The sequence below is a fragment of the Marmota marmota genome, unplaced genomic scaffold (assembly GCF_001458135.2).
Source record: "Marmota marmota marmota unplaced genomic scaffold, marMar, whole genome shotgun sequence".
NCBI classification, from domain to species: Eukaryota; Metazoa; Chordata; class Mammalia; order Rodentia; family Sciuridae; genus Marmota; species Marmota marmota.
Window position 1 is genome coordinate 551,845 of NW_026000338.1, and position 19,924 is coordinate 571,768.

Sequence of the window (19,924 nt, forward strand, 5' to 3'; positions counted from 1 at the left end):
TCAACATTGTTTTTGAAATTTATCCATGTCAGCAAATACACATCTAGTTGGTTTTTCACTGCTCTATAGAATTCTTACAGTATAAATTTATTTACTTCCCAAATGTGAGATTATTTCCAGTTTTTAATTTTCTAATTAGTGCTATAGCGAATATCCTCATATACAGTTCCTTTTTCCTGTGGAAGAAATTCTCCAAAGGATCACCTATTTTAAAAAATTTCTTGAATGATATATATGCAAGAGCACATAGTAGATGCTTAATTAATAGTATTTAACATTGGGTGTATATTCAAATTCTAGGTTTCATTTATCTTAATGAAATTATTATTTGAAATGAAAATTACACCAAATATTTCTGTTAAAACAAATAACAGAATGCACGAATACCCAAGATCAAAACAATGTAGGGCAGGCAGTGTGATTAAAAATAAAACATTAAGTAAGCCTTGAGATTCTCTTTCATCTTCTGAAAACGTATGATGGTGTCCTTATACTTTGAACTGTTTTAGCCTCTACAAGTAAAGATATTTAAAATAGTCTTTGGGTCCATGGTGCTTTGGATCTTAGAACTAACAAAACACAAAATAGAAAACTCAAAGGTGAGAAATGCACCTGGCGTTTTGTGTTATTTAGGGATAGAGACTTTTTTGGGGTGGGGTGGGGTGTTGTTTCTTCCAGTCATCTCCTTTTTATTTGTGAATGAAGGCATTTTCACTGACCTCTTTTAATCATAATCTACTATTTTATTTGGATCAAAGTCTTGGTTGCATATCAGGATCTGGCACAGAGAGAGAGAGAGAGAGAGAGAGGGATTTCAGTTCATTGTTTTATTGGTTGGGAATGGCTGTCTTTGTTTTGTTTTTTTTTTTTTTCCTCCCTCCTTTTTCTTTTTCATTTTCTTTTTCTTGAAATGGGGATCTCACTGTGTTTCCCAGGCTGGTCTTTCACTCTTGGGCTCAGTGTCCCAAGTAGCTGGGATTACAGGTGTGTTTCTGTTTTTTAAAAAGATTCTTCAGATGATTCTGATGTTCAGCTTAGATTGTGAGGCACTGCTTTAGCCGAAGTAGGAACAAGAACAAGGCAGGAGAGGTTCCTTCTAATTGTTGCTTGTATAGATTATCTTCAGCCTGTTTTCCTGTAGATAGTACAGGATGAGGGTATGCCTTTCCAACTAGCTGATGTTTTGCTGCTATATAGATAACTCATAACGTCCAGTAGGGAGTAGTAGGGAGTGGACAGTAGGCATAGAAAGAAGCCACATGGGGATTATGGACAGTATTGAAGCAAATCTTAGGAAGGAAATGGGTAATATCAGATTGCCAAGTTTTCATGTATCCCATTGATAGAATTTGTACAGACAATTCCACTTGGAGAATAAAAAATGTTTATGTCATTTACTTCTCCATTCCCTAAGAACAGGTAGTGTATTTATTTGTAAAGCAATAGCAATGAAAAAGAGCCCTTGATCTTTATTTTTAGAACTTCCTTATTGGGTCTCTTTATGTTATGCCAAGTTGTGAGAAATGAATGGGGTTTGTATATGTAAAAGGAAAGAAGTTTAGGATTTGTAGCTCAGAATTTGACAAGGTTGTCAGATTTTTTAGAAAGTCAGTATTTTTTTCTTTTTAGAAAATCAGTAAAAAGAAAAAAAAGGCTTTTTAATGGGTGTCCAAAAAGTTATTTCCCCATGGATTATGAGGTATCTCATATCTAATATAAAGTTCACAAAATGCTGACTAAGGTAAATATCCTTTTTTCCCCCCTGTGTAAATGTGTAAATAATGGCCGCTCCTTTCTCCTAGAAGATGGGCTTCATGGAATTGTGAGCTGCACAGCTTGTGGACAGCAGGTCAATCATTTTCAAAAAGATTCCATTTATAGACACCCTTCACTGCAAGTCCTTATTTGTAAGGTATGTAGAGATTTGTTGATCAGGCTTACATTGTAGAGGGGAAGACCCATATCTAAAAGGCCTGAAAAATGCCATTTCAGGGGAGATATTGTGATTATGGAGCAGATAGGAAGCCTTTGTAATTAGGACTTGGTTGGCTTTTCAGTGGAGGTGTTAAAAACTAATACCTGAAATGTGAATAAGAACTAGCCTGGTAAAGTGGGATTGGTTCAGCTCCTTCTAGGAAATACAACACAGTATTCAGCGATTGAGAGCTAAAGGAGAACCTGTTAAGTATCGAAACCTGACATTTTGTGTATGTGTGCATGCTTGTGTTTTCTAACCCTCCTTTTAATGTACCCTACTACTTTAAGTTTCCATGTGGAAGAGGGTTTGAAGTAACTTGAGATAATATAATTTAAATGTTTCTTATAGGTTGATTATGGTTTTAATAGTCTGTCCACACCTTTTTGTTGGTAATACAGTAGAGTTATTTTAAAATACCTATGATATAAAGGTTATGTATGGGCTCCCCATCTCTTGTTAGTGCTGAGATGAATCCTGTGTGAGTAACTCACTTTTGAAATGCAGGGGTAGGCCATATTTTCCTGGGAGTTCTAGCTGTAGTTTTTACTTTTTATTAGGGTGATACTGATGATTGAACTCAGGTGTGTTCTGCCTCTGAGATATATCCCCAACCCTTTTGTTTAACTTTAATTTTTGTTTTTGTTTTGTTTTGTTTTGTTTGTTTTTGGTACTGGGGAGTGAATACAGGGTCAATTAACCATTGAGCCACATCCCCAGTCCTTTTTTGTATTTTATTTAGAGACAAGGGACTCTCTGAGTTGCTGAGGCTGGCTTTGAACTAACGATCCTCCTGCCTCAGCCTCCTGAGCTGCTGAGATTACAGGTGTGCGCCACTGTGCCCAGCTCTGGCTGGTTTAAATTTTGAGATTTAAAATTTCAAGTTGCACAGGCTGGCCTTTAACTTGTGATCCTCTTGCCTCAGCTTCTTAAGTTAGTTTTAAATTTTGACAGCTGGATTGGTAACCTGCATTTCCTTTCTCTTTTCTTATTTGCTTTTTTCTGAGGACCAGTCTGTAAGTCTAGGCAGTTTGGGTAGTTTTTGGAACCTTCCCTTTTCCCAATCTGTCTGGAAAGGAATTTGAAGTTAGTGAAACTTGAATTTGAATAACAACTTTGTCTCTTAATAGTGTATGATATTAGATTAATTTACATATTAATGAACCTTAACTTTTCCCCTTAGAATATCTCCTACCTTGTGGGTAGATATTTTGAGATTGAAAGATAATGTAGGTTAATAGTTCAGTTGTACACATAGTAGCTGTTTATATGTGGCGACTGTTAAAATTAGGAAGTAGAAACATCTAATACAGTTTTATGTACAGCTTTGTAAGCTAGTTGTATAAGACCAGAAATTTGCTTTATTAAATAAAATCTTTAAAGCACTTTTTAAGTAAGGAATAATGGTGCTTGATGGTAGGGAAATCTGTGTCAAAAAGTTAATTCCTTGAGGTATTTTAATGACTGGAAAATACTAGTATTGGGTAGTACAGTGTTCTGATTTGATTGTTTAAAATGTGCACATTCCTTTTACTTTATTAATGATTTCAAATGTTAATTTTTTGGGGAGTAGATGTAGCTCAGTGATAGAGTCCTTGTGTAGCATGTGTGAATTTCCCTGGGTTTAATTCCCAGTACTCCCCACCAAAAGTTAAGTTTTGTTCCTTATGAATGTTAATGAATTTTGAATAAAATTTCCCCTTCCTCTTTTCTTTCAATAGAATTGCTTTAAGTATTACATGAGTGATGATATTAGCCGTGACTCAGATGGAATGGATGAACAATGTAGGTAGGTAATAATTAAGATCACCTAACATTCAGTGTCATCATTTTTTGGGGAATTCTTAAGAGTCTTTTACTAGATCCATCTTTTGTAATCTCATCATTATGATGTCTTTTGCACTAAGTTTTAAGCTTTCTGATAAGGAATAGGCAGATGACCTAAAATACTACTAAAATTGCTGACAGGACAATTTAAATTGCTTTAATAATGAAGAGATTAAAATTAGTTTCATTTGGAATAATATTTTAATCTTTAAAACATTTCAGATGGTGTGCAGAAGGCGGGAACTTGATTTGTTGTGACTTTTGCCATAATGCCTTCTGTAAGAAATGCATTCTCCGTAACCTTGGTAGAAAGGAGCTGTCTACCATAATGGATGAAAACAACCAATGGTATTGCTACATTTGTCACCCAGAGCCTTTATTGGACTTGGTCACTGCATGTAACAGTGTATTTGAGAACTTAGAGCAATTGTTGCAACAAAATAAGAAGAAGATAAAAATTGACAGTGAAAAGAGTACTAAAGTATGTGAACATGCACCCAGATTTTCTCCAAAGAAGAATACTTCAAATTGCAATGGAGAAGAAAAGAAATTAGATGATTCGTGTTCTGGCTCTGTAACCTACAATTATTCAGCACTAACTGTGCCCAAAGAGATGATTAAAAAGGCAAAAAAACTGATTGAGACCACAGCCAACATGAACTCCAGTTATGTTAAGTTTTTGAAGCAGGCAACAGATAATTCAGAAATCAGTTCTGCTACAAAGTTACGTCAGCTTAAGGCTTTTAAATCTGTGTTGGCTGATATCAAGAAGGCTCATCTTGCATTAGAGGAAGATTTGAATTCAGAGATTCAAGCTTTGGATGCTGTAAGCAAAGAGAAAAATACCAAAGAGCATAAAGTTGTAGATGCTAAGTCGGAAACAAAAGTACGAAAAGGAGAAAAAATCTTTGCTTTGGAAAGGAAGGATATTTCAAAGTCAGATGGTAAACTGTCCAGAAAACAGGTAGATAATGAGCACATGGATCAGAGTATCCCAATAGAGGAACAAAGAGCAAATAAAAGTACCAGTGGTGAGCATAAGAAATCTGATAGGAAAGAGGAACCTCAGTATGAACCTGCTAATACTTCTGAAGACTTAGACATGGATATTGTGTCTGTTCCTTCCTCAGTTCCAGAGGATATTTTTGAGAATCTTGAGACTGCCATGGAAGTTCAGAGTTCAACTGATTTTCAGGGGGATGGCAATAGTGGAACTGAGCAAGAATTGGAGAGTTCGTCTGTAAAATTAAATACTCCTTCAAAAGACAACAGAGGAGGTATTAAGTCAAAAAGTACAGCTAAAGTAACAAAGGAATTATATGTTAAACTCACCCCTGTTTCCCTTTCTAATTCCCCAGTTAAAGGTGCTGATTGCCAGGAAGTTCCACAAGATAAAGAAGGCCCTAAAAGTTCTGGTTTGAACCCCAAGTCAGAGAAATGTGGACCTGGACAGGAAAACGCCGACAATGAGCATTTAACTGAAAATGAAGTCCCTTTACTTTTAGAAGAATCTGATCTTCGAAGATCCCCGCGTGTTAAGACTACACCCTTGAGGCGACAGACAGAAACCAACCCTGCAACATCTAATTCAGATGAAGAAAGTAACGAAGTAGTTAAGGGGAAACAAAAACTATCAGTTCCAATCAGGAAAAAGGACAAGCGAAATTCTTCTGACAGTGCTATAGATAATCCTAAGCCTAATAAATTGCCTAAGTCCAAGCAATCAGAGATTGTGGATCAAAATTCAGATTCTGATGAAATGTTAGCAATCCTCAAAGAGGTAAGCAGCAGGATGAGTCACAGTTCTTCTTCAGATACTGATATTAATGAAACTCAGACAAATCATAAGACTCTGTATGATTTAAAGACTCAAAAAGGGAAAGATGATAAAGGAAAAAGGAAACGAAAAAGTTCTACTTCCGGCTCAGATTTTGATATTAAAAAAGGCAAATCAGCTAAAAGCTCTATAATTTCTAAAAAGAAACGCCAAAATCAGTCTGAGTCTTCTAATTATGACTCAGAATTAGAAAAAGAAATAAAAAGCATGAGTAAAATTGGGGCTGTCAGAACAACCAAAAAAAGATTTTCAAATAGAAAAGATTATGATTCTTCTGAAGATGAAAAAAACAGCAAAAAAGGGATGGATAATCAAGGGCAGAAGAGTTTGAAGACTTCACAGGAAGGATCATCTGATGATGCTGAAAGGAAACAGAATTTTTCTTCAGCAGAAAGCACAATTGAGAAAGACAAGACCATAGTGGAATTAAGAGATCGACTTTCTAAGAAACAGCAACCAAGTGTTTCTTCTGATGTTGCTGATAAGCCTTCTTCAGGGAAAGAGGAGAGTTTAAATTCCCTAGAAGACAAAAAAGTAGTTGAAACTAAAGAAAAGAGCAAGCATCTGAGAACCAAAACATGTAAAAAAGTACAGAGTGGCTTATCTGATGTTGCTGATAAATTCCCAAAGAAAGAGCAGAGTGATGATTCCTCTGAAGAAGATAAAAAGCAGAACAAAAAGGGGACTGAAGAAAAAGAAAAGACTATAGACTTGAAGAAAAAAGTAATGAAGATAGAACGGCATTATGAATCATCATCTGATGGCACTGAGAAATTACCTGAGGGAGAAGAAAGTTGTCATTTTCCTAAGGGCCTAAAACAAAGTAAGAGTGACACAACTGATGGAGAAAAGAAAGGTAAAAAAATGAAAGATAAAATTTCTAAAAAGAAGGATGAGTTATCTGATAATGTTGAAAAGGTACCAGGGAAAGGAGATAGTTGTGACTCTTCAGAAGATAAAAAGAGTAAGAATAGAGCATCAGATAGAGAGAAGAAAAGACGCAACTTGCCTGAAAAGAGTTCAAGGAAAAGACAAGATTTTTCATCATCTGATACTGAGAAATGTTCCATGAAACAAGATGGTTGCGACTCTTCTGATAAGAAACCGAAAAGAATAGAATTGAGGGAAAGAAGAAATTTAAATTCAAAGAGAAATACCAAGGAAATACAAAGTGGCTCATCATCTTCTGATGCTGAGGAAAGTTCTGAAGATAATAAAAAGCAGAAGAAACAAAGAGCTTCAGCTAAAAAGAAGGCAGGCAATGTCAAGGAAAAAAAGAGAAACCCCCTAAGAACAAGCAATAAAAGGAAGCAAGCAGACATTACTTCCTCATCATCTGATGTAGGAGATGATGATCAGAATTCTGTAGGCGAGGGGAGCAGTGATGAACAGAAAATTAAGCCTGTGACTGAAAATTTAGTGCTTTCTTCACACACTGGATTTTGCCAATCTTCAGGTATGAAAAAAATAAGTAAACATTTTAAAATTTGTACTCTCTTTAAACCCTTTTTAATAACTACATTGTTTAATTTTTCCTGAAGAAAATCTAATTCAGGATTACTCTTTAGGAGAAGTCTATTTAAAAATGATCACCAGTTTACTATAAGACCTTTCTTGATTTAATTTTATGCCATCTTTGTAAAATATTTCATACATTGTTAGTCTTTTGTGTCAGTCAGACCAAAGTTTTTGGGTAAATAACAAAAATGTTCTTTATGTGGTTTTTTTTTTTTTTTTCTGGGGTAATGAACAGTAAAATTTATGAGAGAAAATGGTACATTTTGTGAGAGTACTCCAGGAGGTATTCATTTAATGGAAATGAGACCAAAAGTTTTAAGTGCTTTGCCATGCATATAGCTTTAAAACTTGGAACAGAGAGCTTTTCATTTGGTACTGGGGATTCAACACAGGGTTGCTCAACCACTGAGCAATATCCCTAGCACTTTTCATATTTTGAGATAGAGTCTCTCTAACTTGCTGAGGCTGGCCTCAAACTCCCAAACTTGGATCCTCCTTGCAACCTCTCAAGTCACTTGGATTATGGGTGTGCACAACCATTCCTGGTTTCAGAAGAGATAGCTTTGAATCCCATGAAATCCCATTAAATAGCTTAAATTTAGTGTATTGAAACCCTTTTTGATATTTCTCAGCTAGTTTCTGATAGTACAAACAGAATCTTCTCTTTTTTGTCCCCTCCCCAATCACAGATGCTTCTCTTAAAACACTATCAACATGAAGGAAGAAAGAAAATCCAAACTGTAGATGGAATACCCAAACCTGATGGGATAGAGAGTCAGGAACATTAGGATTTGAGTTAATTAGTTATGGCTACCTAGAAACATAAAATAAAAAAAAATTAATCATTATTACACTTATTTTCAAACATTGTTTGTTGTTATACTAAATATATATGATTGTTATTATATAAATTTATTATAATTTTCACTAGTTACTTGTATTGTTTGTTTTAGTAATACCTGTTAGTTAACTGAGGACACTTAGATTTTGATGGGGAGATACTGTGATTGAACCTGCAGGTGTTTTACCACTGAGCTATTTCCCTAGCCCTTTTTATTTTTTATTTTGAGACAGGGTCTTGCTAAGTTACATAGAGCCTGGCTGAATTGCTGAGGCTGGTTTTGACCTTGGTGTCCTCCTGCCTCAGCTTCCTGAATTGCTGGGATTATAGGCATAGAAGACCACTACCAACTCTTTTGTGTGTGTATGTGGCCTGGGGATTACGGAGGATTGAACCCAGGGGTACTCTACCACTGAGCTATACACCCAGCCCCTTTTAGTTTTTATTTTTGCTAAGTCCCCCAGGCTGGCCTTCAATTTGCAATCATCTTACCTCAGCCTCCCTAGTAGCTGGGATTACAGGTATGTTAATGCTCAATATAATTACACATTTTTATAAAGTAAGTTTCACAAAAAAAGGTGTTCCAATATCGGGCTGGGGATGTGGCTCAAGCGGTAGCGCGCTCGCCTGGCATGCGAGCGGCCCGGGTTCGATCCTCAGCACCACATACAAACAAAGATGTTGTGCCTGCCGAAAACTTAAAAATAAATAAATAAATAAATATTTAAAAAAAAAAAAGGTGTTCCAATATAGGATGAAGTTTAACTTTTTTATTTTTTTTTCTCTTTCCACATTCCTTTTTAAAATTTGTCCTAATTAGCTATACATGATAGTGGAATGTATTTTGAGATATTATACATATATGGAATACAACTTCTCATTCTTTTGGCTGTACATAATGCAGAACTGCATGGGTTGTATAATCATATGTTGAAAAAATACTTTGAGTCTGAGGCAGGGGGATAAAAAATACAAAACCAGGGGCTGGGGTTGTGGCTCAGGGGTAGAACACTTGCCGAGCACATGTGCGGCACTGGGTTCGATCCTCAGCACCACATTAAAAAAAATAAACAAATAAAGTTAAACATGTTTTTTAAATCCAAGGCCAGCTTGGGCAACATACTAAGCTCTTGACTCAGTATTAATAAACAAACAAACAAAACAAACAAACAAATAAATAAATGGGCTGACAATACAGTTCAGTGGTAGAGCACCCCTGGATTTAATCCCCAGTAGGGCCAAAAAAAAAATAATAACACACACACACATGTTACACAAAGGGTAGCACTTTAATATCATAAAGTATAATTTTAATAAATGTACGCACACTTCCATCCTCCTCTGGTTTTTTAATCAATCATTGCATGCACAATGGGCTCAAGGGCATTTTCTGTTTTTTGAAACATTTATTGTTTTAGTTTTAGGTGAACACAATATCTTTTTTTTTTTAAATGTTGTGTTGAGGATCGAACCCAGTGCCTCATGCATGCTTGGCAAGTACTCTACCACTGAGCCACAACCCCAGTTTAAATTTTTAATTTTTTTCTCTTTCCACATTCCTTTTTAAAATTTGTCCTAATTAGCTATACATGATATTAGAATGTATTTTGACATTATACATATATGGAATACAACTTCTCGTTCTTTTGGTTGTACATAATGTAGAATTGCATTGGTTGTATAATCATATGTGCACTTAGGATAGTAATGTCCACTTCATTCTACTATCTTTAACCATTCCCCTTCCCTTCCCTTCATTTCCCCTTTTCTCATCCAGAGTACTTCTATTATTCCCTAACTCCCCACACTACTGTGAAATTAGCATCTTCATATCAGAGAAAATATTCAACATTTGTTTTTTTGGGATTGGGTTATTTCATATAACATGATGTTCTCCAGTTGCACCCATTTACCTGCAAATGACATAATTTTTTCTTTATTATGGCTGAGTAATATTCCATTGTGTACATATGCCAAATTTTCTTTATACATTCATCTATTAAAGGGCACCTAGTATCATAAAGTATAATTTTAATAACTGTATGCACACTTCCATCCTCCTCTGGTTTTTTAATCAGTCATTGCATCCACAATGGGCTCAAGGGCATTTTCTAATTTTTGAAACATTTTTTTTTTTTTAGTTTTAGGAGGATATCTTTATTTTTTTTATGTTTTGCTGAGGATTGAACCCAGTGCCTCATGCATGCTAGGCGAGTACTCTACCACGGAGCCACAACCCCAGCCCCTCAAGGGCATTTTCTAACCTGCATTCACTAATGAAACTTGGCATATCATGTGGGGAAAGAACCCAAGTAAGTGACCAAAAAATAAGAAATCTCTCCCCTCAGAGCCACAGACTAGGTTTTGTTATGTGAACTACTTCAGGCATAAATAAATGGAGACACACACACACACACACACACACACATTTAGTGATGATAAAACAATAGACATACATTGTGTTTTCTAAAAATAATGCAAAGAAAAACAAACTAAAAGTTCTTCTTAATGAAGAAACCCAGAAAACAATGCCAGCTAACATTTCAGTGTACATTAAGTAACTGTAATTTTATTACAACATGGAGATCATTCTAAACATCTGTCTTGCTTTCTGCCTTTTTTTTGCCTTCAACCTTTATTAATTTGATAACTAAGGAACAATCTCATAGATTTCATTTACATGCCTTTTAACGTTAATGCAATTGGAATATTTTTAAAAAATATTCCAGAATTTCTGTGTGTCTTCTATTCTGGATTTATTCCATATTCATAATTCTTCTGAAATAGCTTCTTACAAATGAAGAACATTCATTAGGAATACATGCCATATATTTTTTTTATTCATTTGTTCTTAGAGATTAATGACAGCATTAGTGATTTCTTTTAAATTAGAGCTATTGTGCTTTTAAGGACATCCATTCAAATGCAAAACTGGAAAGGAACTGACAAGGAAAAATTCTTCAGAAAAAGTATGTCTTTATAGAGAAGATGAAAACAATAAGTATATATTGGTTACCTGTTAAGTGATCTAAGTAGTACTGATAAAGCTTGCACTGAATAGGAGTCATTCTCACAGCTAACACATATTCATGTTTTGGAGGCAAAAACTTTGTAAATGCATTATAATCTTTCCTCTGTAATTAACAAGAAAGATAATGATAATTAGTTAATCTAAAAACATGACAGTAATGAACTGTTTTAAGAATTCTTGTTTTGATTACAACTAAAAGACACACATAACTAAACACCAAACATAAAAATTTGAAAACCATATTTGTACTTGCTAAAAATCACACAATGATCCATGTATTATTATAGTAGTAATTTCATATGATAATATAGTATACTCATAAAAAGATACTGTACTATATCAGTCACATTTTTAATTTAAATAGTCATTTGACAAAATGACCACTTAAATCAATTTAAGTTCTCAGGACAGTCTCCTCCAAGAATAATGGGGTTGCGGGGGAGAAAATGGTGGGGGAATGTAGTAAGTTGTGGTAACAAAATGACTTGCTTTAATCACATTCTAATACCAATAAATCAAACTGTAGTACGGTCTGAGTTATACTATTGGTAAGATATACATTTGTCCAAATAACACATAATCTGAGTAAAAATGTTTGCCCAGTTGAGAAAATAAGACATGCACACACACTTTGGGAAATATTTTATCATATGTATAAGGAAAAAACAGAACACTAATATGCTAAAAAAGAAAAAAGACAAATCAGAAAAATGATGATACCTGGGTAGTAGCTGCAGTACAGATAAAGAATACATAGGGGCTGGGGTTGTACCTCAGTGATACACGTGTAAGGCACTGGGTTCAATCCTCAGTACCACAAAAAAAGAAATAAACAAAATAAAGGCATTGTGTCCATCTATAACTAAAAAAAGTATTTAAAAAAAAACAGTACTTATACTAGCTTGTGTAACCAACCAAACCAAATAGCATGACTTTGCCTTATATGATGGCAGTATATGAAGCCTGAGGGATAGATAGCATTTCTAATGTGATGGTTCTTTGTAGCTACCATTAAAATTTAATATCTGAAAAGGTATAGATCTTGAGATCCATTAATAGTTAGCTCAGTCTCTACATACTTATCTATTCATGAATGTAAATTAACCAAAGGTCTGTATATAAACACTGTTAGCCTGTTTAGGCTATTGCCTGTATGTGAAAGTAATAAAACTATTTCTTAAGGATTACATCTCAAGGATTACACATCTCACTGGGTCTTGAGGTACACATGTGTAATCCCAGCAACTATGGAGGCTGAGAAAGGACGACTACAAGTTCAAGGATAGCATCAGCAATTTAGTGAGGCCCTAAGCCACTTAACTTAGCAAGACTCGATCTTTATAAAAAAAGGGGGCTGGGGGCTGGGGAAATATCTCAGTAGCAAAGTACCCCTGGTTTCATTTCCCAGTATCCCCCCAAAAGTCTCCTCTCTTAATTCATATTGACCTCTCCTACAACTATGGAGGCTGAGAAAGGAGGACTGCAAGTTCATGGCTAGCATCAGCAATTATCTTTTTTTTACCATTTTGAAATTTTTATTTTGGAATAATTACAGATCCACAGGAATTTTCAAATTTGCTTATTGCCTAGCAGGCCCAAAGCTCTGTGTTTAATTCCCAGCACTGCAAAACAAACAAGCAAACACACACCCTGTAATGTTGTAAGGAACATTGAAATATTTAAGACCTTACTATTTATCATTTTACTTCTGGTACTTCATAAACTTTGTACTACACTTTTTAAACGTTCTTTTTACTCATATTTTGCATTTCAGAATAGTGGTTAGTACCTACTGGTGTTTTTAAGAGCTTTGGACTTTCAATTTTATTTTATAATGTTTAACTTATGTAGATCATTTAAAGCTAATTTTAAGTACACTTTTTTCCCCAAGGAGATGAAGCCTTATGTAAATCAGTGCCTGTCACAGTGGATGATGATGATGACGACAATGATCCTGAGAATAGGTATGATTCCATCTGTAAGGACTTAAAAAAGATTATAACACACCCTAGGCGTGGGCGCAAACATCAGCAACGGAACAGCAAGCAGGTTGTAAAAACCGGGAGTGCCTGCCTTAGAAAGACTCATTCACAGTCTTCCTGCAAGTTTGAAAGAAAGGCCAGAAAATGGGTTAAACTCAGAAACCTTAAGAGAAAATAAATATAAATATTAACACACCTAGCATAGGGTGTGTTATAAATACAGAACTGTCAGTTTTGTGTTTTCATGTAAACTGTGATAATTTTTGAAACTTTTAATTTTTACAGATTTTTTTTTGATGAAAGTGAATCATGAATAAATTGGTAACAACAGACATCTCTCTATATATTTGGTTATTGTTCTTAATTGTCATCCAATGAATTTGGTGATCCTGTTTTTTAAGACTTGTTGAGATTGAAAAAAAAGATTCCTTGATAGTTAAGATTAAGAAATTGCTTTCAAAATAAATTATAAATTTACAGGGATCCAGACTAGATTTTAGCCATTTTTCAAAGAAAATGGAAGTAGTATGACAGTGTTAACTTTAATAAGACAGTAGGTTTAAATGTGTAGGAGCTTGTAGAATTTTACTTAACTGAGGGATGGCTGGGAGAAGGAAAAAAAGGGACACATTCCTGACATAGACAGTAAAGAATTAAAACTGGTATTAAAGAATATAACCAAAATGTTTTACAAATCTTTTAAACATTTTGTTTACTTTAGTATATCCCCAATCATAATCTCCAATCATGAAGACAAAGTGGTATAGTGAATGAAATTGGAATAATGGGGATAAGGATCATATCTTCTAATGTTTCTAACAACTAGGTGATTTTTGAGCTTCAACTTGTTTTGCCAAAGTTTTCTACCTCTAAAATGAGTAGGTTGGATGGCGTTTTCTCTGATTAATTCTAATCTGGTAGAATTGATGAATTTATTAAGGAATATTTATTCCTATCAGTAAACTCTAATATTTAAAGAAGATATAAAAATACACATGTAATTTTTGTGCCATAATTTTTAATGAATTTAACAGAGTATTAAATACTGTAGGCTGAGTTGTTATGGTAGTTGTTTTATGTCTTGCTGATGGTGATAGGTTTCTCAATTTGAAAGATCAGCATTCTGCTAACATATAGAATATTTAAAGTGAATGAATAGGTTTATTTTACATTTTTAATAGAGCTTAATTATGGAAACAAAGAGTCGGATTCTGCTTTCCTCCTTACTTTTTAAATTAAAAATATATACCGGATTATTTCATGGAATATGGGTGAGGTCCACAATGGAATGGTAACTGCATACAATTTTTGGATTTTACATTATTTCATCACAGATAATAAAAACATTTAAAATTTTATTTTAAAAATGCTTAAATTCTTACTTATATATACTATTATTTGTTTTCCTGTATGAGGCCTCAAATGTTACTGATAGGCTAACAGTGTTAAGTACATTATATCCTGACTCAATTGTGAGTGATGAACTTTCATATTTAGTCACCAAATAAGATTGTTATTAAGTTATGATAATTTTTGTTAGAACTTGTCAGAAAATTACATTTTCATCTTCTAAGTTCTCTGATCATATCTCTTTGTAACTGGCAAGTATTTTGTTGGCACTTACCTTTAATTCCATCTTGTATTTGTGATAAAAAATTACAACCCTATTGAGTACTTTTGAGGAATTGAATTTTATCTTGAGCATGTCTTTCATTATACTCAGTTTAATGTTCTCTTATAATATATAATTAATAATTTGTTTAATATCCACTATACCAAAGAGATATCTAATATGCATGGGTTATCTAATCATGATGTGCATACAAATAACTTCTTGCACTATTTTAGTATAAATGATGTATTTGAGCAGATTTGAATATGCACTAAGCAACTTTAAAATTTTTGTCTGCAGATCATGATTAAATCTTGGCATTATTTTTCCAATTTGACATTTTTTTGAGTGGGATGTGTTTTAGTAGTAGTATATTGTAATTGTGTGTAAATTTGTACACAATTGTGTAGCTGTGTAAAAATTGTGTATAAATTTCATATGCATTGCTTTTTTAGTAGTATTGTAATACATTTCCAGTGATGGTGTTTATGGAGAGGTAAATAGTGTATTGTTGCAAATGCTTCACTATTTCAACGCAATAAATTTGTGTAAAACTTTTTCTTGTTCAAGCATTTAATTTTAATTATAATGCACCTTTTCATAAGAGTTCATAAAAATTTTTAGAATCAAGATATATAAATTAGTTTGAACCACAGATGTTCTTTATGTTCCTGAAATTGAGGAAGTAAATACTTTTTCCAAAACATATGTGGTTATATATATTTGTGTGAAAATTTGATTGGTTTTTCTGTTTGAATGTTGTGGTAGTTTTTTTTTGTTTGTTTTTATTAGCACATTTATTTTTTTATTATTGTTCAAAACATTACAAAGCTCTTGACATATTTCATACATTTGATTCAAGTGGATTATGAACTCCCATTTTTACCCTGGTGGTAGTTTTTTTGAGTTCATTTTAAAAACATATTCATCTTGGATATTTTAGTAGACATAAATAAGTTTGTGTTATTTTAAAAAGCTATTATGTAGCATCTGTATTTATGTAGCATTTGTATTTGAAAGTAGAGGTATACATTTGTGAGATAGAATCCTGTAAGCTATGAATTAATTTCTCTTTAATTGCTTTTATTTAATGAACAATGACAAAATATAGGTCAATGCTCTGGTTTTATTGAGCTTCTTTGAAAATAGCATAAATATTTTGATATTTGTGTAATAAGAATTTATTTTAGATTTTCTACCTTAGAATTGATGTATTTTCTCAAAGGCTATAATACCAATTAGTTTGTCATGGTTTTAAATTTATACACATAATTTAACTTAGTTATGAGGAAGTACTATAAGAAAATGTTTTCATTTGACTTTTTAATATTTGTTAGTTGGGGGTTTAAATCGGTTCCTCTTTGAACAGGTATCCGTTGGTATATTTTTTATTTTGGGTAGAATTTAATAATTACACTGGCATTTAAATCACACTTATCCAATGTGATTGGGACCAGAAGTATTTCATATTTCAGAGTTGTTTTTGTATCTGATTCTGTTTGCATAGTCTTTACCATTTGAGCATCCATGATTTGAAAATACTGACAGATTTCAAAGCGCTTCAGATTTCAGATGTATTGATTAGGAATGTGCAGCCTGTATGTTTTGATTCTTTTATGTTTTCAGTATAACTGGGGATATTCAGATCAAACATTTTTTCTTATGTTACAATTTAATACTTGTACAATGAAGGAGCCTCAGTATTATGATGGTGTGTTCAAATTTAATAATGTTAGTGTTCAGGGTTATTATTTTTGGAATATTTTTATTTGTATATTTTTCAGGATATGAAAAATATTTAGAATTGAGCTTTTGAGAGTAAAAACACAAGTAATAGATTTTTCTTATTAAGCATTCTTTTTTAATCTCTAATTTTTACCAAAAGCAGAGAGTTTTATATGGATACCCTTTCCTGCTAACACAAACACAGGGATCCCTGCCTGCGCGCACACATGAGCACACACACATTTACTTTATTGTTGAAAAATGTTTACTTGGTTCTAGTACTATTACATAGTTTTTCTCATGATTTCTCTGTGATTGGGGCTAAATAGTTTTTTTTTCCATAGAAGGAAAATATGTGGAGATTGCTCAAAAAAATCACCCCTTATTGATAGACGTTATACTTATTTATAGTGAGAATAGATCATAGCCTTTTACATTTCCAATTCTCCTAACATCTGGTATTAGTTTTGCTTTTCAAATTAGAAAATATACAAATTATTGTGTTATTTTCTACTGTCTTGGTGTGGGTGTTCTGTTGAAGGCTTTGTACGGTTAATGCAACATATTTTGGAAAGATATTAATGATTCCTGGATGTTGTGCGTGTGAATGAAGATATTTAATGATTGTTTACTTGATTTCACGAAAATTATGGCATGATATCATAACTTTCACTTCTATTTAAACATTTCCAAATGCTCACCTTCTACTCCTACATGTTTTAATCCATTCTCTATACAAATTTGCTACATCTGTGATTTTTTTTTTAAATTTTTAGTGGTGGTACTGTTTGATTAGTAAAATTGTTCTGATTCTTCTTTATAGTACTTGAAAAAACAAAGGTAGCATTCTAAATTGAATATGTTGTTTGTTTCTCTGTTTTAGTAAGGGCTTCAAATATTTAGCAATTTTAAGGTTTTTCAACGTAGTTCAGGTAAGTATTATAAGTCATATAATATGATGTCCAACCAGTGGATAGAATATTTTTGTAAATGAGTAAACTGGTTGCAGTTTTCATCAACTCTCTATTGCATTATAATTCCCAGCAAGGAAGATAATATGATCAGTAGTGGGGACGATTGTCCTCTGCTTAAGATTTAAACATTATATGTAATCTCTTTATTTCTTGTTTCCCTATTCTTTGGTGTACTGAGATTTTCAGAAAATGAGAAATAGGTCTTCCTCCAATGGACAAAAAGGAAAGGAAAGAAAAAAATTCAGATTTTAGTGTTAGCAAATGTAACTCAGTTTTGTGACTTGGAGTAATTTCTTGTTTTCACTTTTCAAGTATAAAAATGCTGAACTAGTTCTGAAATGATAAATTTTTCTAAATTTATATCAATGTTAATATATTGTTACAAAAATTCCTATAAAACTTAAGATTTTTTTTTTTTTGTGAAATGAAGGAATACACATTTTGTAATACAGGCATTATTCTAGTACCATAGCCTGTGTATAGACTATTAATAATTCTGTGTTCTTAATTTCATACAGCTTTTATTTGTCTACTCATAAGATTTTGTAAATGCCATTTGATAGTAACTTTCATGGTGCCTTCACCAAAAACCAAAAACAACAACAACAACAAAATAGGGCCACATCTCATTAATTAGAGATATTATAGGACATTTTACTGAAAAAATGCTTTGAATCATTTTTGAGCTTTTGATTAGTTGGTGACTTCATCATTATCTCATGAATTCTACCAGTTTTGCCTTTGCTTTATTTTTAAAAGTTGTATACCAAGATATTAATTTTGTACCTAAACATTAAAATATATGCTATTATAAAGTTGGAAGAATTCAATATTACTTCTGGAACATTTTGTTTTTAAAATTTATAACCTTTTAGTATGTGACATTTATTAAACAAAGCCCTATGCTCTACTGCAAGTATATGTGTTGTTTATCATACTGTTCTTACAGAAAATATTTAACATTCCTTGCTTGGATTCCTTTGAATTGTTTTACAAATCCACTTGAAAATGTTTTATTGCTACGTGGACAATTACTTTGTATCTCTATGGAGCATTCATTTCAATCTTATTTTATTCAAAATTCTGTTAACTATATATTCTTTTGTGGAAGTGTTCACAGAAAGTCTAAAAATAATTTTTTAACAAATTTTGTCGTCTATATATGGGTACATAATATTTAGGCCTTCTAAAATGTAATTTTTATTTAGCAATTTTCTTCACATTTGTTTTCAGAGCCTCTTGAAAGCTAAAACAGTTGTTGTATAATGTATCTGAGATGGCCCATTAATACATTTTAGAGATGAAACATACTGGACTAATGATGTTTAGAAAATTTTTTTATCTTTAGAATTCAATCTGGGTTTTTTCATTTCTAAATATATAAATTTGAAGTCAGTGAAATACATGAATCTTTAAGAATATGATTATAGCAGGGTGCAGTGGTGCATGCTTGTAATCCTAGGGGCTTGGGAGGCTGAGGCAGGAGGATCACATGTTCAAGGTCAGCCTCAGAAACTTAGTGAGGCCCTAAGCAACTTAGTGAGACCCTGTCTCAATATAAAAATAGAAAAGGGCTGGGGATGTAGCTCAGTGGTTATGTACCCCTGAGTTCAATCTCTGGTACCAGTATATAAATATGATTGTTATGTGTTTGTCTAGGTTCTCAGTTGTACAAAAGTAGTTCATAAGAAGAGAGTATAGCATTGGCATAGTCAAACTAACAGCAGATGGGAATTGGATCTGAGGTTCTACTCTTGGCTTTGCCACTAACTAGCTTTATTTCTTTGGCTAAGTCATCTTCCCTCTCTGAGCCTTTTTCCTCATCTATGAAATGACATAATTGAAATCTAAGATCCTTTCTTCTAGCTCTAACATTTTGTGCTGCTTTGTTATGGCTGTTTCTCTAAAGCTCCCTTGCACAAGAGATCTTTCTCTTGTTTGATCCTTTTTAAAAAGTCAATATTTTCAATTATATATCAGCTCGAGGCAGTCTACTTTTCTTTCTCATTTGAGTGCTTAAACAAGACATTACTCATTTCCTTCCTAGATAGGATCATAATTACTAAGGGCTTTCTTGGCTTTCTAATCCCCCCACCATTGCTTATTTGTGTTGTTGGGCTCATTTCTTATTATTTTACTTTTACTTTCTTTAGTAGATGAAGGTGTAATAAGGTATCTTCTTAATGTTCATTATGTAATTTAGAAGACTTAGTTTGTGTGGGTTTTGGGGTCCTACTATTTATTCTCTCATGCACCAGTTCCGATCATTGTTTGTTTGTGGGTTTCTACCCTCCCTCCCATATTATTTTGCTTTCTCCCCCTCTCCCTTCCCTCCCTTTCAGGAAAATGGAGGAGTGGCTCCATTACCTCCGGCTCTGCCCAGGTTTTCTGCCACAAGAGTGGCACAGCCTGTGCCTCTAATGCTTCTGATAGAGTCGTGACTGCTTTGGATGCTACACCTGCCCCAAGATGTAATATTGAGCATTGAGATTCCAGGGGCAGTACCTTGTTGCCAGGATGATTTTCCCAGAAACGTCTTGGAAAGCCTCAAGAAAGGAAACTTCAGAGCAAACAGAATCAACTAGGGATCATGACTATACAT

General features: G+C 33.4%; 1 protein-coding gene across 16 annotated transcripts in view; it reads left to right on the forward strand.

Annotated features, from left to right (window-relative positions):
* Atrx (ATRX chromatin remodeler) overlaps nt 1-19,924 on the forward strand; it is a 242,039-nt gene that overhangs the window by 80,470 nt on the left and 141,645 nt on the right. For 11 of the 16 annotated variants that reach the window (XM_048797444.1, XM_048797448.1, XM_048797449.1 and 8 more), the window contains 4 exons: nt 1,803-1,912; nt 3,697-3,764; nt 4,025-7,095; nt 12,921-12,993. In XM_048797444.1, the coding sequence (XP_048653401.1) occupies nt 1,803-1,912; nt 3,697-3,764; nt 4,025-7,095; nt 12,921-12,993 (3,322 nt within the window). The remainder of the gene's footprint in view (nt 1-1,802; nt 1,913-3,696; nt 3,765-4,024; nt 7,096-12,920; nt 12,994-19,924) is intronic. The other 5 variants (XM_048797445.1, XM_048797450.1, XM_048797452.1 and 2 more) reach the window with 2 other exon arrangements.